This window comes from Paroedura picta, chromosome 1, assembly GCF_049243985.1.
Source record: "Paroedura picta isolate Pp20150507F chromosome 1, Ppicta_v3.0, whole genome shotgun sequence".
In the NCBI taxonomy this organism is placed as follows: Eukaryota; Metazoa; Chordata; class Lepidosauria; order Squamata; family Gekkonidae; genus Paroedura; species Paroedura picta.
This window is the reverse complement of record NC_135369.1, coordinates 12,737,833-12,761,166: the sequence shown is the minus strand read 5'-3', so window position 1 is coordinate 12,761,166 and position 23,334 is coordinate 12,737,833. Positions and strand designations below refer to the sequence as shown.

The 23,334-nt window shown below is 54.4% G+C and overlaps 1 protein-coding gene and 1 long non-coding RNA gene across 8 annotated transcripts in view; both read right to left on the bottom strand.

Moving 5' to 3' along the window:
• The window catches only part of ADAM15 (ADAM metallopeptidase domain 15), a 74,109-nt gene that overhangs the window by 11,882 nt on the left and 38,893 nt on the right, over window positions 1–23,334 (bottom strand). For 4 of the 7 annotated variants that reach the window (XM_077322087.1, XM_077322106.1, XM_077322115.1 and 1 more), the window contains exons 16-21: window positions 20,058–20,223; window positions 12,225–12,296; window positions 10,282–10,393; window positions 8,433–8,571; window positions 7,528–7,578; window positions 6,362–6,467 (exon numbers count right to left, since the gene is read on the bottom strand). In XM_077322087.1, coding sequence (XP_077178202.1) covers window positions 6,362–6,467; window positions 7,528–7,578; window positions 8,433–8,571; window positions 10,282–10,393; window positions 12,225–12,296; window positions 20,058–20,223 — 646 coding nt within the window. The remainder of the gene's footprint in view (window positions 1–6,361; window positions 6,468–7,527; window positions 7,579–8,432; window positions 8,572–10,281; window positions 10,394–12,224; window positions 12,297–20,057; window positions 20,224–23,334) is intronic. The other 3 variants (XM_077322096.1, XM_077322125.1, XM_077322141.1) reach the window with 1 other exon arrangement.
• Window positions 1,026–6,350, bottom strand: LOC143830154 (uncharacterized). Its single transcript, XR_013228366.1, has 2 exons — window positions 2,922–6,350; window positions 1,026–2,617 (listed from the first exon to the last, which is right to left on the bottom strand). It is a non-coding gene; the product is annotated as an uncharacterized LOC143830154 (long non-coding RNA).

The window sequence follows — 23,334 nt, the reverse complement described above, 5'->3', positions numbered from 1 at the left end:
TCCAAAATTTCTAAGATTTTCCCCACCCGGAAAATTAGCAACTCAAATTTGGCAACCCAAAACGACAGTCAGCCCGCAGCGCATATTCTGCAGGTCCGAGAGCTCTGAACAACTGAAATTTGGCACCGCAAACCTCTTGAACTCTATGTGCTTGGCAACATATATTTGTTGCCAAGCACATAGTATGTTTCTAGCCCCTGTGATCTCAGGACAGCAAGAATGGTATGAGCCATATTTAGGAAAATCTCTGGAGGCCGGTCCAACTCCCGGTCGTTTTGTTTGGGTATTTAGAGCTTACTCTTCTCCCTTGCAAGGGGACCCAAAGCGGACCTCAGCAAGGGATCGTGTCCCACCGCAACCACATTCTCCAGGATCATCTAGCAATCGGTTATAACAGCAGGAGGTCTCCGGGTGTCACCTGGAAGTTGCCTGCTGATGATCCCCATCCCTAAAGAGGTGCTCCTTCTTAGCCATAGTTGGCTTAGCCATAGTTGACTTCTTAGCCTTGGCCTAGTGGAATGAACCGCTGGTAGAAATGCTGGGCCCTCACGGAGCTCCCGACGTTCCAAAGGGCCTGCAAAACAGTGCTATTCCAGCAGGCATTTGACTGAGGTCTACATTTGATTGAGGTCTAGGCCAAAACTCTTACTACCTCCACTCGGGGCTATTATGGGATGGGATGAGGAACCCCCCCCCCCCCCTTTCAAGCCAGGCACCCACGAATTACCTCTCAGTCAGTCTGTCTGTCTGTCTGGCTGGACTGTTTTTCTAATTCAATGGGAATTTGGTTTTAATTGCATTTTAGTGTTTTAACTGCTGTTGTTTTATACCTTGTATACTTTTTACTGTTGTGCACCGCCTGGGACTGTTTTTTGCAGAGGGGCGGTCTAGAAATCTCAATATAAAAAATCTCAAATACAAATACAAGTAAATAAGTTGGAGATGTGGGGGAGGACGGGGCCCTCTGTCCATGTTGGCCTTATGGGGTGGGGGGATCTAGAACAGGGAAACGGTGTGCATGGGCCCTTTGTCCCAGACCTCTCCTCCCACCACAGGAAGGGGCTGCTCCTTGCCATAAAAGGACACCATGTGACTATCAGATGTGTTTGCAGATGAAGATGGCATTTGGGTAAGATTCTAAAGAGGGAAACGGGCTTAAATGTTCAGGGCAGAATTTCGGTTCTCGGGGCATTTGAAGCGGGACAGCTCTGGCTTTCCAGGAGGCAGCAGAAGCTGCAGTGGCCTGCCCTAGACGCCAGAGGGTGCTGGTGAGCCTTGGTCCAGCCCCGACCCTGACATGAAAGACTTATTGCCAGCGTGGCCACGCCCACTCGATTTTACAGTCGACCTCTGCAGCCCCGTTGCAAGCAGATTCCCCTTATTCCAGATCCTCAGACGGCACCCGGTTTGAGACAAAGAAATTTCTTATGGAAGAGCTGGAAATTTTTACTGCTAAAAATTGAATCATTTTTGAGTTCTAATGGCAGAACAGACAGGGAAACGTGTCTCTTCTAATACGGTATTAGAAGGAGCATCCACGCTTGTGAGATGGGGAAGGCTTCTTCTCCGACAGTGTCAGAAGAGGCATGGCCTCCTATGAGAAAAGAAAAGGGTACACCTCTTCTAACATGGCATCTACTGCAACATTAGTGCATGGGGTAATTGTGGTCTAGAACAGTGGTCCCCAACCTGCGGTCCGCGGCCCGGTGCCGGGCCGTGAAGGCCAGGGCGCCGGTCCGCAGTTCCCGCCCCCCCCGCAGTAAAAAACTTCCCGGCCTGGGAAGCTTCTTACTGTGGGAGGGGGGGAGAGGGAATCAGGGCCATGTCGCGCATGTGCGCATGCGCAGCCGCGCATGCACGCTGCGCGGCCGGGGCAGTTGCCCTGCCGGTACCCAGCCGAAAAAACGTTGGGGACCACTGGTCTAGAAGGTGCCACTGGACTCAAACTTTGTTCTGGTGGGGGTGGGGAATAAACTTTTCTCCTTTAGAATGACTGTTTATTAAACAGAACAAAGTTTGAGTCCGGTGGTACCTGAAAGAAAAGTTTAATTCTGGGTATTCTCGCCTGAAACTCAACCCTTCCAAGATGGAGGTCCTGTGGCTCAGTAGAAGGGGGCAGGACCAGGAAGCACACCTCCCCTCCCTGGATGGGGTAGAGCGTGTTGCTGCACCCTCCCCCTATAAGTGGAGCACAGTCAAGGACAAGTCCAGGTTTCTGGCCTGCTGGACGCACCCGGATTGGGCCAGCCCCTAGAGTGCCCGCACTCAGCCAACCTCGCAGCCAGATGCTGTCTGGCCACCAAGGAACGTGCTCCCTTTGCCTCTGATTGACCTGGCCACCAGCAGCTGTGGCAGGCACCAGCTGCAGAGCTGTTGGCCAAGCTGCCAGCGGGGTTACCAGCTTGGCCACTGCGCACCAACCTAACCGGCTGTGAAGCCGTCACCCCAGCCGGCAGCAGGACAATCAGCTCGAGCGCCGCGCACAAGGCCAGCCAACTATGGAGCTGTCGGCCCAGATGCAAGAGGGAATGGCAGGTAGGGTGGCGGCGGAGCCCTCAGGGGGGGCCCAACGCTAACACCCGTTGCATTCATGGATGCAACGGGCTTTCAGACTAGTCTAATCAATCAACCAAGAGCCTCTTGTGGCGCAGAGTGGTAAGGCAGCGACATGCTGTCTGAATCTGTCTGCCCATGAGGTTGGGAGTTCAATCCCAGCAGCCGGCTCAAGGTTGACTCAGCCTTCCATCCTTCCGAGGTCGGTAAAATGAGTACCCAGCTTGCTGCTGGGGGGTAAACGGTAATGACTGGGGAAGGCACTGGCAAACCACCCCGTATTGAGTCTGCCGTGAAAACGCTGGAGGGCGTCACCCCAAGGGTCAGACATGACTCGGTGCTTGCACAGGGGATACCTTTACCTTTACCTAATCAATCAACCAATAAGCTTTCGTGGGCATGCTCACTTCGCACAAAACCTGAGAATGGGAAGCCAGCTTTGTTGGGCTTCAAGGTGCCCCCGGATTCCAACTTTGTTCTGTTGCTCCACCGCAGAAAGGCTAGATGTGGGAGTCCAGTAGCAGATACCGTCAAGATTTTCGGGATGTCAGGTGTGAGAGTCTAAACTCTCTTCCTCAGACCCCAATGGGAGCAGGTTTTTGGGGTGCCAACTTCCAGGGGACACCTGGAGACATGCTGCTGTTCTAATTAACCTCTGGATGACCAAGATCAGTCCCCCTGGAGAAGATGGGCTGCTTTGAAGAGGTGGAGAGGACACCATGGCGTTATCCCTTGCGGTGGTGGCAAAGCTTACCCCCGGCTTCCAGCTTGTATCTGACGAAGGGAGCGTGGACTCTCAAAAGCTCCTACTCCCCAAAAAAACGTTTGGTCTTGAAGACTCGAATCTCGCTTTTTCTCCCCCCTTCCAATGGGCAAACTTAATTAATTGATGAATAACTACATTGGCCTTCGAGCCAGAGTTCTTTAATCGGATATCAATTGTCCCCAAAACGCTCAAAATCAATTAAAGCCTCTCTTGTATATGCAGGGAGTGTGGCTCAAATCGATACTTAATAACCGGAGACTGCCAGCACACGCCAGGGATCCATCCCACAGAGAGCTTTAGTCTTCAAAAGATGAGACGTGGTGGGACTTAACCCTGCCTGGGACAGCTGCGATTGCCGAGGGCGGCAGAAACTCTGCACGTGCTCCAGATAACTCTTTTGTCTCAGGGTCAAGATTCTGAGGTTAGCCCTGAGAAAATCCTACACTTGATACTCAGGATCTCTCCACAGACATGGCCTATGCACCGTACATCCAGAATGTTTCTTGTGGCTTAAAATTTTGATCTGACAATCCCAGCAAGGAAAGCTTCCCCCCCGCCCACTTCGTTATTTAGAGCCAAAATTTCTTAGTGGACACTTCCTGAGGTGGGGCTGCCAGCGGACCAAGGAAAATCTTGTTCTGCTCTTGCGTATCCTAACAGTGCCTCAGCCTGTGAGTTACCAAACGGCTATATTTTTTGCAGCCAACGGCACAAAGATTGTGTCCCCAATTCAACTTTGTCGGTCTTGAAGGTGTCACTGGACTCAAACTTCGTTCTGTCACTTCAGACCAACACGGCTACCCGCCGGAATCCTAGACCAGTTCTGGTAGGCATAAAAGGCGACAAGGAGAGTTTAATCAACCTCATGCCATGGGCTAAATTTTGTTCCCCCCTCTCTCAATATAGCTTTCTCTGCCAGGCTCCTTTCTCCACTGGCCTCCCCTGGCAACAGCCTCAGGATGCACATCAAAGAGGGCCTCAGGAGCGAAGTCCCATGTCCCAGCAGCAAAAGCCACGCCCTTGGTGACCCATAGTAATAGTCCCTAATAGCCCCGCCTCCCTTCAGCAACATCAATGCACCGGACCACTCCCCTTCAGCCAGTCACAGCAACACCTCTAAGCCTCGCCCCATCACCAATAGCAACAACCTCAGGATACAAGCCCCGACCCAGGTCATGAAAGGAGAAGACATACATATATGCCCCTACTTATACATCACTCCAATAGCCATATGCATATACTTGCAGAAGTAAACAACTGTAATTCTTTTTATATACACACACAAACACATGGAAGAAAATAATTATAGAAAATGATGATGATCCAGTTGGCCCTTTGGTATATGGCGTAACCACATGACACGGTAGTGCTTGCTAGCTCCCAACTGCACTCCCCAGGCATGCAGAAAAACATGTCTTTGTAAACTAGCCAAAAGAAAAAGCACGCCCCCAGATACCAGAACTCCTGCTCTAAGCAGTTATTGGAGATTTTTTTAAAAGAACACAAAAAACCTTATGGCACTTCCAGGAAAAAACAGAATGTGATGCGGGGTAGTGCTAGGAATTGCCCAAAATTCTATGGGTTCACTACAGAGTTTCAAGCACTTCCTAGAGATCCCCTACCTCACTGCCAGTTGTTGTCTGGAAGTGACGTAGTGGCGCATATGATGTTGCTGCCCTCCCACATTCCTTTCCTTCTGCCAGAGAAGGACTGAGCATGCTCCAGGAGGGACAGGAAGGTGAGAGCCCATGAAAAGAAAGGAGGGAAGGAACCTATTCCAGCGCCTGAGATCCTTAAAAAGCCTACAGGGGAAGATTTGGGGCAAGGGAATTTCCAAATTGTCCCCCTGCCACAAATCCTCATGAACCCCCCCCCCACTTGTCATATCATAATTGTAATAAATGCTCTTAATAATTTGGTGTGTGCTGCTGGGGATTCAGGTCGGCAAATTCCCAATGTGAAGTAAATCTGGAAGCAAAACTGGGAGTGAAAATGGGAAAGAAGTCATTTAAGGCAGTGGTCCCCAACCTTTTTATCACCAGGGACCGGTCAACGCTTGACAATTTTACTGAGGCCCGGGGAGGGGGGGTAGTCTTTTGCCGAGGGATGTTGTCGTCGCCACCACCTGAGCTCCTGCTCCACTAGATCTTCTGCAAGCGCCCATGTCTTCCCGCCGCCTGCTTGGGGGTACTGCCAGCAGCAGCTGCACAGTGCCACACCAAGGGGGAGCCCCAGCCATGGCAGCCGCCAGAGAGCACCAGAGGTGAGCCGGCAGCAGAGTGGCAGGGCAGCTCCCGAGGCAGCAGCCGGGGAGGAGGATGAGGAGGAGCCGCTGCCCACTACTGACTGATCTACGGACCGATACCGGTCTTCGGACCAGGGGTTGAGGACCACTAATTTAAGGTAGTGGTCCGCAACCTTTCTAAGGCTGTGGACCGGCGGTGGTGGGGAGGGCGATCGTGCGGCCACGCATGCAGGTCCACGCATGCGCGTTTTGCCATGCGCGGCCACAAATGTGCATGTGCGGCACTTCTGTGCATGCGCGGCACTTCCGTGCATGCGCAAACTGCCGCACATGCACGTTTGCGGCCGCGCGTGGCACAAATGCGCATGTGCGGACCTGCTTCCTCCCCCCCAAAAAAACAAACCTTGACGGGCCACAAGCTAATCAGCTGCTTTTACGGCCAATTTGCTTGCGACCTGGGAAGTTTCTTACTGCGGGGGTGGGGGGTGGGGAGAGGGAGCCACGGCCCGGTGGTTGGGGACCACCGATTTACGGGACGTGTTGTTGATGATCTAGTCTCTTTGTGACCATCTCCATTTCTCAGAACTGCACACTCATCGTCGAAAAATAAATGTGTTTCGGGGGCAAAAGGGGACAGGATTTTTTATATTTGCATTTCTAAACTTTAAATGTTTATTCCTTCTGCGTTCGGGGAAACTGAAAATAATTGCCTCTAAACAACCTCTCCTAGTGCCGCTTCTGCCGTCAGGTCAGAGGCTGGACTGGGGAGGACGGGTGCTCTCCCACCCTCCACTCACCTTATTAGTTGGCATCAGCTGAAGTTCAGTGTTCTGTCTCCACTGGGGGGGTTGGGGCCGCTCCGGGGGGGCCCGGCTGTAGCTTCGGGGTTCCGGCTGGGTGATCCTGGCCCGGAAAAAAACAGGTCAAGGTGGCAACACCTATCATCGCAAAGAGGCCACTCAAGGTAGCCCATGCAGGATGACCTCTTCCCAAACACCAAAAAAAACCCCAACAACTTGTAAAAGCGGCTCCCTTATCAGTATGAATCTAACAGGACAACCTCCAACTGCAGAGCTGCCAAGAAAGCGGACAGAGGGCCTGGAAGTACGGAAGGGGCGATCACCGCCCTAAGCAACCCGCAGCCCTGCCAACCTCAGGTCAGAAAGGACAGAAATGGGACAAAGCTTGGCCGATTGGGCCTTCAAAGCCCAGCCCTATCCAAGTTTCCCAGTGTTCTCCAAGGCCTGCCTGGGACTCCGGATCAGGCCACAGGAAAACCAAATCACCAGTGACCAATTAGAAGCGTTTGCTGGCGAATGACCCACCTGGCCCCACCCACTTTCTAAAAACACTTGGGGGGGCACCATGGCCCTCACAAGCACCACGCTGGGGAACCTCTGGCACAGCCCATCCAACAGAACTTGCCAGAGTCAGTCAGAGCCCCGGTCCGTTTGGCTTGCCAGAGACCTGAGCACCTCTTTCCCGCTTGCCAGCTGTCAATGCTGTGAATCAACAGCCCCCCCACCCCACCCGCCGGCCGTACATGAGACGCCCCTGCCGAGAAGCAAGCCCTCCAAGAAGAGGGAACAGTTTATCCCCAAACGGCAAATTGCTCCGCCTTCTGTTCCGCAGCTCGTTCCAAATGCTTTGGAAGCGGAACAGATTGTGAGTTAAGATCAGAATACGTTCCAAGTGCACAGGCTCAGCATCTTGAAATCAAGACTCCCCCCCCCCTTCCCGCTTTGACCTGCAGCACGCGCAGCCTGACTCAACAGAAAGCAGATTCTGCCCAAGAGGGAGGAGGAGCGGAAGTGGACTTGCACAGGCGACAGACATGGTCCTGGATCGAACCACCCCCCTTAGCCCCAAAGATTGCAAAGAGGCCCCAGCACCCCCAAAAGAGGCCACCAACACCAAAAGCCATTGGACAAACACCGACGAGTTCTGGGGACATCTACGTTACCCTCTCTGTTCAGACGGGTGGAGGAATTGCACCCGAGACTCCACCTCCGCACTGCAGGGCAAGGGGAGTGGAGTTAGCATCGTGTGCCTGGGCGTGAGGGGAATAGTTCGAGGGCAGCACTGACTAGTTTTATTGGGGGTCTGCTCTGGCGAGGGAAGAAAAGCCTATTTTTATACCCTGCTTTGCCCTACCCAGAGGAGTCTCAAAGGCTTACAATTGTCTACCCGACCTCTCCCCACAATGGACTCCCTGTGAGGGAGGTGAGGCGAAGGGAGCTCTGGGAGAACTGTGACTGGCTCAAGGTCACCCAGCTGGCTTCACATAGAGGAGTGAGGAATCAAGCCTGGCTTCCCAGATTAGAAGCCGCTGCTCTTCGCCACTGCACTACGCTGGATCTCTAAAGAGCTGGGGTTTTGTATCCTGCTTTCTACTACCCAAAGGAGTCTCAAAGCAGCCTTCCCTTCCTCTCCCCAGAACAGACACCCTGTGAGGTGACATTGAGAAAGCTTTGAGGGAGGTGAGGCTGAGGGAGCTCTGGGAGAACTGTGACTGGCCCAAGGTCAACCAGTTGTGGAGGAATGGGGAATCCAACCCAGTTCTCCAGATTAGAGGCCGCTGATCTTCACCACAACACCAAGCAAGCTCTTGGGCTCACACTGAAGTTTTCACAGGGTGGGGAAATGGGGTGGGGTGGGGAGATAAAACTGGAGAGGCAGGGAAGCCAGAGATTCCCTTGCCTTGGAAGGTGGAAAGAGAGCTGAGGAGTCCCAGAGCACCCCCTGAGGACTCCGAGACCCCTGGATGGGAAGGTCATTCAAACCGCGGGGATGGAGGCAGCCATTTTGAAAGAGGGCACTGAGGGAGACCGGGGCAGAACGAAGACGGGGACCCAGCGCCCACCTTACCTGTACTGGCAGCTGGTGCCCTTGCCAAACTGACAAAGGCGCTTGTGCAGACCGACACGCTTGGCGCAATAGAGTCCGAGGATTAAAAGCAGGACAAGGAGGAGGCTGCTGAGGATCAGGGCCGTTGAGGTGGCGCTGCCTGCCGGGAAGGGAGGAAAGAAAAACAGACCGATGTTGTGTGGCTCAAGAGGGACAGAGTGCTCGTCCCCACCGCGATGCGCTAGGCGGTGCCTTCTCCGAGGGCGCGGGCTCTCCGCTCCTCCGTCCCCACCACAAAGTCGCATTGTTCCGAGCGTGAAGAATGTCTCGCCTCGGCGTGGGGGTCGTTGGCTTTCATCGGCGGTTCTGCTTTTTTACGGCCTGATTTTACAGTTTTCAAAATATGCTCAAGAGACAATTGTTTCTGCACGCCGCTTGGAAGAAAAACGTTCCTCTGAAAGGCGAGCAAATCGATTTTGCGGAGTAACGAACCAACCGCAGCCTGGAAAAACGTGGAAAGCGGCAGGCGGGGAAAGGAGCAATGCCCACAGGAATCGGCAGCTTGAAAAGGGGATTAGGCAGATTCAAGGAGGATAAGTCGATCAGTGGCTATTAGCCGTGGGGACTAGGGGAGCCTCCACATTCAGGAGCACTAAACCTCTGAATCCCGAAGCCGGGAGGCAGCATCAGGGGGAAACCTTGGCCTTCCTGCCCTGTTGCTGGCCCTCCAGAGGGACTGTCTGTGCGGCCTTCCCTTGGTTACTTCTGACTTCACCCACACTCTCAGCCACCTGCGTATCTTTTCCTCCATACAACACCACTTCTGTGACTGAATGACAAGCCTAAAGGCTAAGCAGATGAATGTGGAGGCCCCATAATTCTGTTGATCCAACTGAAATCCTTCAATATTGACAGATACACAAAAATATAGGTAAAAGGTAAAGGTATCCCCTGTGCAAGCACCAAGTCATGTCTGACCCTTGGGGTGACGCCCTCTAGCGTTTTCATGGCAGACTCAATACGGGGTGGTTTGCCAGTGCCTTCCCCAGTCATTACCGTTTACCCCCCAGCAAGCTGGATCCTCATTTGACCGATCTCGGAAGGATGGAAGGCTGAGTCAACCTTGAGCCGGCTGCTGGGATTGAACTCCCAACCTCATGGGCAAAGCTTTCAGGCGGCTGCCTTACCACTCTGCGCCACAAGAGGCTCTAAACAAAAATATATGTATACTTAAAATAGGTATTGGCCGTGATTGACCCTCTTTCAGCTTGCTGGGAGACTATTGCCCTAAAAAATAACTCAAACTCATGACGATAGGTTAGGATTGGTGGACGGGTTAGTCTGTCTGCAGCAGTAGAAAAGAGCCAACGTTCAGCAAGACCTTCAAGGCTAGTCCAATTGGTGGCAGGGGAGATGCTTTCAGGAGTCCTTGTTCACTTCTTCAGATACAGCTAGAATGCGAGTCAACCTGTCCTTCTATCACAAAGTCAATGGATTCCCGCTCTGTTCAGCTAAATATGGACCCTCGCATGATCAAGATGGGTGTCCAGGCTAGTCTGTCTGCAGCAGCAGAAAACAGCCGGTGTCCAGCAGCACTTTCAAGACCGACCAAATTCGTGGCAGAGGAGGAGTGTTTGTGAGTCGCACTGCTCACTTCTTCAGCTACCAAACCCAGGACAGTTTCCCCCACTCCTTGCTCAACATCTCCTCCAGCTCTCTCCCTCTGGGCCGTGACTCGGGGGTCTCAGAGCACCTGCTTTGCACGCCAAAGATCCCAGGCTTCATCCCCTAGGCTGCTGGGCAGGCCTCTGGTTCTGCCCAAGAGGGCAGCAGCCTCACCCACTCCACCTCTTCCTTTCCCCCAATTTACCTCGCTCCGTGGCAGGCGAGCCGCTGTCCGCGCTGCCTCCTCGCCCGCTGCTCCGGCAGTCCGGGGGTCCCCACCCGGGTTGGCAATGGCAATTGCCTTTGTTGTTACACACCTGGTGGAGAGAGGAGAAATGCAGGGTCTGTTCCTGGCCAGGACTGGCTCGGCCCCTCTTGGAGAGAAACGAATTCCAAAGCAAGCTTTGAATGTGTGCACCCAATACCCATGCGCACACACTGAAGGAGAGAGAAGCTCTATGACCATAGAAAGGGGGAGGGGACAACCCTAAGTGAGAAAAGTAACCAAAAAGGTTGGAAGAGGAAAAAGAAGAAGGAGGAGGAGGAGTTGGTTCTTACATGCCGCTTTTCTCTGCCCAAAGGAGTCTCCAAGTGGCTTACAGTCGCTTTCCCATTCCTCTCCCAACAGACACCCTGTGAGGTGGGTGAGGCTGAGAGAGCCCAGATATTCCTGCTCGGTCACATCAGCTTTTATCAGTGCTGTGTTGAGCCCAAGGTCACCCAGCTGGCTGCATGTGGGGGAGTGCAGAATTGAACCTGGCTCGCCAGATTAGAAGTCCACACTCCTAACCACTATACCAAGCTGGCTCTCACTAAACTACAGCTAAGCACCCAGTGCTAAAGTATAATATACAGTATATAATTTGATTATACATTAAAAAGTGCTAAAATATAATTCAAAAACACATCCCTGTGGTTCTGCATATATGTACCTAGGCCTAATTTAAAGACAAATGTTGCGTCTTAAGAATATTTATCACCACTTACTGCACTGGGGAACGTCTTCATATAAGATCCATACTGTATAGCAGGGGTAGTCAAACTGCGGCCCTCCAAATGTCTATGAACTACAATTCCCAGGAGTCCCTGCCAGCATTTGCTGGCAGGAGCTCCTGGGAATTGTAGTCCATGGACATCTGGAGGGCTGTACTCTGACTACCCCTGCTGTATAGGATGAGTTTTAGGTCCACTCCATATATGATGAATTTTACATATACATTGTTGTTTTATTTATGGAATGGTCCGTTTGAATGCCACTGAGATAAGCTTTTAGACTAAACACATTTGGTTCTTGTATATGGACATAATTTGTACATTTTAACCTGTATTTATGTGTGGTAAAGGTAAAGGTATCCCCTGTGCAAGCACCGAGTCATGTCTGATCCCTGGGGTGACGCCCTCTAGCGTTTTCATGGCAGACTCAAAACGGGGTGGTTTGCCAGTGCCTTCCCCAGTCATTACCGTTTACCCCCCAACAAGCTGGGTACTCATTTTACCGACCTCGGAAGGATGGAAGGCTGAGTCAACCTTGAGCCAGCTGATGGGATCGAACTCCCAGCCTCATGGGCAGAGCTTTCAGACTGTATGTCTGTTGCCTTACCACCCTGCGCCACAAGAGGCTCATATGTGTGGACATTTGTCTTTTTATATTAGGCCTAGGTACCTACAACTGGAACCATATGGAAGTGTTTTTAAATGGTATTTTAGCACCTTTGAATGGATAACTGAAAAACACTAGATTTTGTATACAGGAAGAGAGACTCCATTACAGAATGTCGCTTTTGGGCAATCTCCATTTCTTTGTCGTTGGCAACAGAACCCTGGGCCTAGCAGAACTGAGCCTGATCCAGCAAAAAGAGTTTTCTCTTCCCTTTGTTGTTAGGCAACCTCTTCCCACTTCTCCCCTTTGTTGCTCAGCGTCAAAAGAATGTTAGAAATGGCAAAGAAAGACTCAGGCCCTGGCCTAAGAAAAATGCTGAACTAAGTTACACTGCATTGTTTCCTACAACTGGACTAGATGACCCTTGTGGTCCCTTCCAGCTCTGTGCTTCTCACCGTTCAAAAGATGTCCAGTTATAAACTAGCACACCATGAGAAGCCCCAAATCTTTTGCCAGCTCGGTTAAGAGCCCTCCTTTCTGACACTTACCCCGTGTCCGTTGCAAAGGCAGACTGGAAACTTCAGTGCGGGGAGATCCTGGCAACGCTGATCAATGCAAAACTGTAAACACAGAAAGGGAGACTGATGTTAGAACAACTGTGCATGACTGAACAAGAACATGAAGAGTGTCCTGCAGGGGGCATCGGAGATGTGTACCTGTCGCAGAACATCCTGGTATTTTTCAAATTACAACAGCCAGACCTCAGTTTTCTGACCATGGGGGTACTGCTGAAATATTCATGGTACCAGGAAGTGATGTCAGCTGGCCACGCCGCTCTACTTCCCCCACCAAAAGTGCCTTGGCCAGCAAAGTTTTAAATGGCCGGGTCCCCTCCCCTTCACACCCGCCCAGGCCCATCACTAGCGACTTTGGGAGGGGGCAGGTCAACTTGCCCAAATAAAGGCAGAAATTCTTCAAAAAATTATTTTAAAGCATGTTTATTTTCTCTTTACTCTGAGCCGGAAATGGCAGGGGCAGGGTGGGAAGGCTCTCCCCAGCCGCCATATTGAATCCCCCCATGCCACGGTTCCACTGAAGGGCCTTCCCAGTAATGTACAGTACCATGGTTGGGAAGCCTTGAGTTAGACTAACAGCGAGGAATCTCTCTCCTTTCCTCTTTCTAAACAAAGTTTGTTTCTCTTCTTAATAAAACTATTTTGGGATAGATATCAGGCCGGGGAGGGAAGGGGTGGGATTTGACAGTCTGAGTAGTTCAGTAGTGGAATGGGCTGAGCCTAAGGAGGTGGTGAACTCTCCGTCACTGGCAGTCTTCAAGCAGTGGCTGATCGCGGATGCTCTAGTTCAGCCTTTCTCGACTTTTTAGCCGTCGAAAAACCCCTGAAACACTTTCAGGCTTCGAGAAGTGGTGCAATCATGCAGAATATGGTGGGGAAGCAGAGCTGTGGACATGCTCACCCGGGGCGTCTCCAAGCCCATCATTGGCCACTGGGGGGGCAGGTCAATATTGATTGATGTTTTAATGGGAATTTTAATGGGGTTAGTTGTTGTGCCCCGCCTCAAGCCTGTCGGGAACGGCGGGAAATAATAATAATAATAATAATAATAATAATAATAATAATAATAATAATAATAATAATAATAATAATAATAATAATAATATGATCATATGTGGTCAGATGACTGTCGGGAACCCGCTTGCTAACTGAAAAAACAGGGTGCCCCTTGAAGAAAACGTCACGCCAGGCCGGGTGGACGATACAACAGGAACAAGCTTTATTTCAGCAACGTGGAGTCCGCTGGTATGGAGTAAGAGCTTCCACCGAACTCCAGGTGGAAGCTCTCTTTTATACAAAACCCACCTCCTTTGGCTGTATTGCCCCACCCAGTACTTCCGGAGGGAACATGCTGATACAATCATGACTCATGCACATATGCGAGGTTTTCCGGGGTTCCCGATGGCCCATTTTCCTGGAACAAAGGGCCATCTCCGGGCCCTTGTCAAAAGGTGGAGGGGGACATTGAGGTTCTTTAGCGGCCATTGCCACCTCAACGATCGGGTGGGGCGCCCAGCTGCCGGCTTGCCTGTGATCACCATGCCCTACCTCCGTGATCGCGGGCGCCTCTGATGGCGGGGTTCGGTCTGGTTCCCAAGCCACCAAGGACCGAACCACGACATTCTGCCCCCCCAAAGGTCCATTCTCCAACCCCCCGGGACGGCCAGGATACCGCTTGTGGAAACGTTCAGTGAGTCGGGGCGCAAGGACGTCCGCTGCCCAGACCCATTCCCGGTCCCCCAAAGCGAAGTCCTTCCATTCCACGAGGTACTGCAACTTCCCCCTGTGGAGTCTAGAGTCCAGGATATCCGCCACCTCGTGGTGCTCCCCCCCCGGCAGGACCTCGGGCGCTGGCGGGGAAAACACGGGGTGCCAAACGTCACCGTCCGGAGTTTTTTTTAGAAGGCTCACGTGAAAGACGGGATGGATGTGCCGGAGGTTCTTGGGGAGCTTGAGCTTGACCGAAACTTCGTTGATCGGGGCCAAGACCTCGAAAGGCCCCAAAAACCGAGGGCCTAGCTTCTTGCTGGGCAAATTCAACCGGAGGTTCCGGGTGGAAAGGTAAACTCGATCCCCCGGTCGGATCTCCTCAGCTGGTCGTCTCTTCCGGTCGGCGTCCTCTTTCTGCGCTGCCTTGACTTTGTGGAGCTGCTCCTGCAGCGACTTCCAGCAGCTCCCGGCACGCTTCCCCCACTCGCGAAGGTCGGCCGATTCCCGGGCGGGGACCTCTCCAAGCTCCGGGAAGTGTCTCAGGTCTGTCCCGTAGACGACGGCAAAAGGCGACATCTCCGTGCTGCTGTGGTCTGCGTTGTTGTACGCGAACTCGGCCAGGGGGAGCAGGGGCACCCAGGTGTCTTGATGATAGGAACCGAAACACCGCAAGTACTGCTCCAGTACTTGATTAACCCGCTCGGTCTGCCCGTCCGTCTGGGGGTGGTAAGCGGAGCTCAGCCCTTGCTCGATGTCTAACAGGCGCAGGAAAGCTTGCCAAAACCGGGACACGAATTGTGAGCCCCGATCGGAAATCACCTTGTCCGGCAGCCCGTGCAGTCGGAACACGTGATCCAGGAACATCCGAGCCAACTGTGAAGCACTGGGGACACTGGCGCAAGGAATGAAGTGGGCCTGTTTGGAAAATAGATCTACCACCACCCAGATCACCGTTTTCCCCTTGCTGGGAGGCAAGTCTGTTATAAAGTCCATGGAGATCACTGACCACGGCCGGGTCGGGACCTCGAGCGGGTGCAGCAGCCCTTTCGGCTTGCCAACCCCCGGCTTGCAGGTCAGGCAGACAGGACAACCACTGACGTAAGCTTTTGTGTCCCGCCGCAGACTGGGCCACCAAAACCGCCGCCGGGCCAACTTCCAGGATTTTACGAAACCGAAGTGCCCGGCGGTCTTAGCATCGTGGCAGAGGCTGAGGGCTTCCCGTCGTAGCCCTTCCGGGACGTAGACAGCCTCCCCCCTCCGCCAGAGACCGGAGTCCAAAATCAAAGAGTCCCGGAGCTCAGCCAGCTCCTCGTCTGTCCCGTAGGCTGCCACTAGGCGGTCTCGGAGCGGGGCGGTCGCCGGGTCGGGCTCCCATTCCCCCCGGGCCCGACGCCTAGTGACGACCCCCCGTCCCAGTTGCTCCTCACCGAACACAGACCTGGTGCAGGGAGCGTACCCCTCCCCATGATGCGGCAGCCGGGAGAGGGCGTCCGCGAGGAAATTCTCTTTGCCGGGGATGTGACCCAGCTTGAAATTGTACCGCGAAAAGAACTCCGCCCACCTCATCTGCTTGGCGTTCAGGGATCGCGGTTGCCGGAGCGCCTCCAGATTCTTGTGATCTGTCCAGACCTCGAACGGCTCCTCTGTTTCCTCCAGCCAATGCCGCCATTCGGTGAGGGCGAACTTAATCGCAAACGCCTCCTTCTCCCAGGTAGACCAGTTCCGCTCCGTTTCGGCGAATTTTCGTGAGAGGTAGGCCGCCGGCCTCAGCTGTCCCGCCTGGTCTCGCTGCAGGAGAACCGCCCCGGCTGCTGCGTCGCTGGCGTCGACTTGTACCACCATCGGCTGGGTTGGGTCGACGTGCAGTAGCGTGGGCTCAGACGCGAAAGCTTGCTTGAGGGCCAGGAACGCTGCCTCCGATTTCTCATTCCAGCCGAGCGCTGCGCTGGGCCGCGTGGCGCGAGGACCTCTCCCCTTGGTACCTAGCAAGTCCGTGAGGGGAGCCACTACGGAGGAGTATCTGGGGATGAAGCCTCTAAAAAAATTAGCAAACCCCAGGAAGCTTTGTAGCTGTTTCCGGGTGCGGGGCCTTTCCCAGTCCAGCACCGCCTGCACCTTCTCGGGGTCCATAGCTATGCCCTGGGCTGAGATGCGGTAGCCCAAATAGTCCAGGGAGGGACGGTGGAATTCGCACTTAGCCAGCTTCACGTATAGGTGGTTTGCCAGCAGGCGCTTTAACACCTCCCTCACCAGGGTCACGTGCTCTTGGGGATCTTGGCTGTAGATCAGGACGTCATCCAAATAAACAACCACCCCCTGAAACAGAAGGTCCTGCAACACCTCATTAATTAGACTCATGAAAACCCCAGGTGCCCCGCTTAAACCGAACGGCATCACTTTAAATTCGAATTGTCCCAATTGACAGTTAAACGCCGTTTTCCACTCATCCCCCTCCCGGATGCGTACCCGGTAGTACGCCTCCCTTAGGTCCAGCTTAGTGAACAGAGTCCCTTTGCCCAGCCGGGCCAGCAAATCCGGGATCAGCGGGAGGGGGTAAGCGTTCCCCGCTGCGATGGCGTTGAGGCCCCGGTAGTCCTGGCACAGCCGTCGGGACCCATCCTTTTTCCGGACGAACAAGACTGGAGCTCCCATGGGACTGGAAGCGGGCCGGATGAAACCTCGGGCCAGATTTTTTTCCAAAAACTCCCGGAGGTCCTTGAGCTCACCCTCACTCATTTTGTAGATGCGCCCTTTGGGCAGTACCGCCCCCTCTGGGATGTTGATAGCGCAGTCCGTGCGGCGGTGTGGGGGTAGCTCGTCCGCTTCCCGCTCGCTGAAAACGGCTGCGAGGTCTCGGTACTCTGGCGGGACCTCGGGCTCTGGTTTCTCCTGCTGCGCCGCCGCCGCTCCCCTGGGACGCGCCGCCGTCCTCTTGTGGCTGGAATTCTCGCGGGGGACCCGATGCCGTGCACCCACCGTCAAGTCGAACTTCAGGGTCCCCGCCCGCCAGTCCACCACGGGGTTGTGTTCCTTCAGCCAATCCAGGCCCAACACCGCCCGATATCCCGCTACGGGGACCTGGATCAGCCACCGCAGCTCTTGGTGGTCCCCTATGTGGATGGCGATAGGACCCACCTCCTCCCCGAAAGGTCCCCCCTGAATCGGGCTGCCGTCCATCTGGACGAAAACCAGGGGAACCTTCCGAATGCGCTTCGGTAGCCCCAAAGCCCGGGCTATCTGGGGGTGGACCATGCTGTGGTCGCATCCAGAGTCCAAAAGAGCCTCCCCCACCCAACTTAGTCCGTTCTCCGGGTTCCGGAGCTCTAAAATTACCACGTTCGGAGGTCGCGCCTCATGCTGTAGGGGTTTTCCCTCGCACCGCGGGACCTGCTGCCCGGCGCCGTCTACAGCAGGTCCTGGCCGTTTCCCGTCGCCTGGACGCTTCCCGGTTCGTTGCGGAGGTCCTCCGCCCGGCGTGCCTGCTGGGGGCGTGTCGCACCTCCCCCCTGGGAGAGCCCGCGGTCCTCCCCCCCTTGCCGTTGGCACGCTGCTGCGAAATGTCCTGACCCCCCGCATTTCAGGCACAGTCCTTCCCGGCGTCTCCTTTCCCGCTCGGGGTTCGGGGGTCGTTTGGGGCGAGAGTTGTCGGGGCCCGGTCTTGGCGCCTCGGCTGACCCGCCTTTGGCCTCCCGGGGGGGTGCGGCGGCCCAACCCAGGCTGGCTTCCAGCTTGGCGACCACGAAACACCACCCCTCCAGTGTAGACAGATCTTCTTCCGTCCCCTTGATCACGGCCCATTCCCTGAGCTTCGGGTTAAGGCCCTCCCGGAAGTACTCGATTTGGGTCTCCTCGTTCCAGGAGAACACCTTGCCTGCTTCCCTCCGGAAAATGTCTATATAGTCCATAACCCCCCTAGTACCCTGTCGAAGTCCCTTGATCCGACTCTTTGCCTTGTCCTCAGCCTGGGGGTCCTGGAATCGTCGGCGGAGCGCGACCACGAAGTCCTGCAGGTCCTGAGTTGCCGGGTCGCCGCGCTCGGCCAACCCCAGGTACCACTGACCCGCCTTGCCCTGGAGACACGAGGCCACCCCCCAGACCAAGTCCTCGGAGTCCTCATACCGGTCTCCATATCTCCGGGCATGCGTCAGCGCGTGGAGGAGGAACTGCGGGAGGTCGTCCGGCGTCCCGTCGAAACGCGCCTTAAGCTCTGGGGGGGAACGTTTTGGAGAGTAGTCCGACCCCCTCCGGATCCGGGATTCTCGGCGTCCGCCGTCTCGTCCTGCTCCGCTCCACCGGCTACCAACTTGCCCAACGACGCCGTGCCGCTCCCTGCCTTGCACGTCGCTCCTGCGTTGGTCCGGCTCTCGCCGCCCCGTCGGCTCACCTGCTCCCCCGAGATCCTCTGCTGTCTCGCCTCTCCGCTGGCCGTCTCGCCTACTCGGGACTGAAAACTGCTCCGGGTCGGGGTCCGGGGCCCGCTCACCAGTGCCGGGCTCGTCCTCGTCGCTGGAGGCGTCCTCACTCGACGCGATCCCCTCCGCCGTTGTATTACCAGTCCCTCCGGGCCCGGCCCGAGCTTGCTCACGGGCTTCAGCTGCCTGCAAGCGCCTGGCCAAGTCCGCCATGGCCCGCCGCAGGTCCTCTAGGGATTCCTCAGGTCTTACCGGGCGAAGCGCCTGCCTCAGCTGGGTGTCCCAGGTTGGGGCCAACCCCCCAGACCTCGGCGCGCTCCCCGCCGTGCTTGGGAACCCCATGGCCCGGCGCCTTCCCTTGGCCGCCGCTGCCGAGGGTCTCGGGGTCCCGGACAGCTGGTCCTGGCCCCCCGATTTTCGGAGGAAATCTCCCGGGGACATTAAACCCATGTTCCCGGGGTTCGTGGGGGTCGAGACCGCCTCGTTGCTTGAAAACGCCATCTCTGGATCCGTCCCGATAAGCGCTCGGATGCGATGCCGACCCTGGAGTTCGGGGGGAAGCTCTTACGATGTCGGGAACCCGCTTGCTAACTGAAAAAACAGGGTGCCCCTTGAAGAAAACGTCACGCCAGGCCGGGTGGACGATACAACAGGAACAAGCTTTATTTCAGCAACGTGGAGTCCGCTGGTATGGAGTAAGAGCTTCCACCGAACTCCAGGTGGAAGCTCTCTTTTATACAAAACCCACCTCCTTTGGCTGTATTGCCCCACCCAGTACTTCCGGAGGGAACATGCTGATACAATCATGACTCATGCACATATGCGAGGTTTTCCGGGGTTCCCGATGGCCCATTTTCCTGGAACAAAGGGCCATCTCCGGGCCCTTGTCAAAAGGTGGAGGGGGACATTGAGGTTCTTTAGCGGCCATTGCCACCTCAACGATCGGGTGGGGCGCCCAGCTGCCGGCTTGCCTGTGATCACCATGCCCTACCTCCGTGATCGCGGGCGCCTCTGATGGCGGGGTTCGGTCTGGTTCCCAAGCCACCAAGGACCGAACCACGACAATGACCTGGTAAATATTTAACAAATTTGAAATAGTGATTTAAGTTATGAGAGCCAGTTTGGTGTAGTGGTTAGGAGTGCGGACTTCTAATCTGGCATGCCGGGTTCGATTCTGCGCTCCCCCACATGCAGCCGGCTGGGTGACCTTGGGCTCGCCACGGCACTGATAAAACTGTTCTGACCGAGCAGTGATATCAAGGCTCTCTCAGCCTCACCCACCCCACAGGGTGTCTGTTGTGGGGAGAGGAATGGGAAGGCGACTGTAAGCCGCTTTGAGCCTCCTTTGGGTAGGAAAAAGCGGCATATAAGAACCAACTCTTCTTCTTCTTAAAATTATTTAATTCCCAACCACTTGGGAAACCCTTTCAGGGCCATCAAGAAACCCCAGGGTTTCACAAAACCCTGGTTGAGGAAGCCTGCTCAAAGCTGATCCCGCATTGAGCAGGGGGTTGGACTAGAAGGCCTTTATGACTCTAGGATTCTATAATTCTTTCAAGCAGCCTGGTGCTCCGTCCTATTGCATATTTACACTCTGCCATCAATGGAGAGGGAAACGCCTGGCTGAGCCCCACGGGAGACACCGGGATGCTCTTTCTAACACTCCCCCTCTGACACAGCTCACCTTGTCCGGCCCGCAAGCCGTGCCCGGCAGCACCATGGCCAGGTCCAGAAGGTCATCCGCGGGAGACGGAGTGTTGTGCGGGCAGGCGGCCGACCCCCCTACCTTGTTTGGATTCGTAAGGTTGGCACTGCCCCCTTGGCACTGCAGCCGTCCACACTGGGCGTTCCTGCCAGGAAGGAGAGAAAGCCCGCATGTGTTCAAGCTTCAAGTCTTTAGTGGATTTTTAAATTTAAAAATCTGCATTCAATGGTTTTCTGTCTTATCATTTTCCTCACTTTCTTCATTGGACACAGGTCAGGTCTGTGGGAGAGCTGCTGCCAGTCAGAGTGGACGATGCTGACCTTGGGAGACCACGGTTCTGGCTCAGGACAAGGCCTGAGGAGAGGCCCATCTATCAGCCACCATGTGTGGTTGGGAACGCTGTCTGGGGCAGGGGTGCTCTGTCTCCTGGGGGCCTGGGGGACACACAGGACGAGGATTTCTGGACCCCGGGCCCCACTGGGGGACCTCCTGACCTTGTTGGATGGGATGGGACACTGAACTGATCCAACCTGGTTCCACTTAAGTGCTCTTATGTTCCTGGGGGAACAGTGGGACAATCTGTGGCATTCTGGCTCTACTGGTGGACCTCCTGACAGCTCCTGGGTTTTGGCCCACTGTGTGACACAGAGGGTTGGACTGGATGGACCACTGGCCTGATCCAACCTGGTTCCTCTTACATTCTTGGTGCTTGGGCTGGTGGGGGTCACAGTGGGAGGGCTTCTGGAATTCTGGCCCCGCTGGTGGACTTCCTGACAGCACCTGGGTTTGAGCCACTGAGTGACGTGGTGTGTTGGATTGGATGGGCCATGGGCCCGATCCAACCTGGCTCTTCTTATGTCCTTAAGGCCGCTTCCTGCGTTCACACCCAGCACACACGAATTCCCCCTCTGAGCTCTCTCCAGCACTAATCAAAACCACATGGCAGAATCCTTCTTGGACTCTACTACTTGAGATCACGGGTGAAGGGGGGCGTTTGTGAAGCCCCCCCCTACCCAGCACACACCGGCAGCAAGCAGGCAATCTCTGCACGAAGAAAACTAGCCCAGGGGGAAAGCAGGATCCAAAGCCAACCTTTGCATCCGGCGAGGAGAAGCTGGCCATGTATTAAGGAGGAGAAACTGTGTGGGGAAGGAGGAGAGATAAAAACCACAGAGAATAAATGGCCAGTAGTGGTAGAAAGGGCTGTCAAGTCACAGCTGTAGAGAGCCAGGAGGGCAGGGGTGGTCAAACTGTAGTTCTCCAGGTGTCCATGGACTACAATTCCCATGAGCCCCCTGCCAGTGCTGACAAGAGGTTGTGGGAATTATTTTCCAGGCAAGAAATTTCCAGCGGCCCGCTGTTGGCCCCCGCCTGCCTCAGCACAGGGACCTTCCTCGGGGGTCTCCCAGCCCAGTACTAACCAGCACCTTCCCTGCTTGGCTTCCGAAATCTGACAAGAGCAGTCTAGCCTGGCCCAGCAACATCTGGGCCACCATTAATTGTTAATTAGGCAGGCGTCTGGCAAAAATTGAAGAATGGTTTTATAATTAACCCATGCTTTTAACAGCCTCTTGTGGCGCAGGGTGGTAAGGCAGCAGAAATGCTGTTTGAAGCTGTCTGCCCATGAGGCTGGGAGTTCGATCCCAGCAGCCGGCTCAAGGTTGACTCAGCCTTCCATCCTTCTGAGGTCGGTAAAATGAGGGGGAATCCTTTCGCAACCACTGTCATCGGCGCAGACCAAGCTGGGACGTCACAATGCTCATTTTTATAGCACGTCTAGGAAGGGCCTCTTGTGGCACAGAGTGATAAGCAGCAGAAATGGTGTCTGAAGCTGTCTGTCCATGAGGCTGGGAGTTCGATCCCAGCAGCCGGCTCAAGGTTGACTCAGACTTCCATCCTTCCGAAGTCGGTAAAATGAGTACCCAGCTTGCTGGGGGGGTAAACAGTCATGACTGGGGAAGGCACTGGCAAACCACCCCGTATTGAGTCTGCCATGAAAACGCTAGAGGGCGTCACCCCAAGGGTCAGACATGACCCGGTGCTTGCACAGGGGATACCTTTATTATTGTGTTTTACTGCTTGATGAGGACCCGCCCACACTAAGCCTCATGGGTTAGAAAAATAGTTTATTATTATTATTATTATTATTATTATTATTATTATTAGTCAAATAATCAACTGTAACACACAAGCACATCAACTTGAAAGGCAGAAGTGCTTGTGGTCTAATTGAGAGAGAGAACACAAAGAACGTGCCCCATTTCTGAATACCAGCGTGGTGTCGGGTTTGAGTCCTCCCTCCTCCTCCACCTGTAGCCAGCCGGGTGATCTTGGGCCAGTCACAGTTCTTCCTGAGCTCTCTCCGCCCCACCTACCTCGCAGGGTGCCTGATGTGGGGAGAGGAAGGGTAGGCCACTGTAAAACCGTTTTGGGGAGGTGAAAGTGGGGGTACAAAGAAAGCCAGTCCTTCTTCTCCTTCTACGTTTGCCCTCCACAGTCTGCCCTTCCTCAAGGTAAAGGTATCCCCTGTGCAAGCACCGGGTCATGTCTGACCCTTGGGGTGACGCCCTCTAGCGTTTTCATGGCAGACTCAATACGGGGTGGTTTGCCAGTGCCTTCCCCAGTTATGACGTTTACCCCCCCCCCCCCAGCAAGCTGGGCACTCATTTTACCGACCTCGGAAGGATGGAAGTCTGAGTCAACCTTGAGCCGGCTGCTGGGATCGAACTCCCAGCCTCATGGACAGACAGCTTCAGACACCATTTCTGCTGCTTATCACTCTGCGCCACAAGAGGCCCTTCCTAGACGTGCTATAAAAATGAGCCTTGTGACGTCCCAGCTCAGTCTGCGCCGATGACAGTGGTTGCGAAAGGATTCCCCCCTCCCACCGGAAAGCTCTATTTTCATCCTAACAGCTACTAATCAGATCACGATGGCTGGATCTCTCTTTCAGACAAAAACAGCACATTATCTAAATATCCTCTTCTACATAAACATATCATTTAGATTGCGGAGAAGCGACGAGGTTTAAATTATCCGCATATTCCTCGTGTATGTTTTGAGGATTTTTCAAATAAAACAAAAGAACAAAAGCACAACCGTTTTGGATAAGTGCACGCTCTGTTTAGACAACGACAAATGACTCTCTGTCATTATGAGGATGAGGGCAGAAAACTAGGGTTGCCACCCTCCAGGTGGGAAGCCAAGACATACAAAATGGAATAGACAGTGTATCGCGGTTGTACAAAAGGGAGAA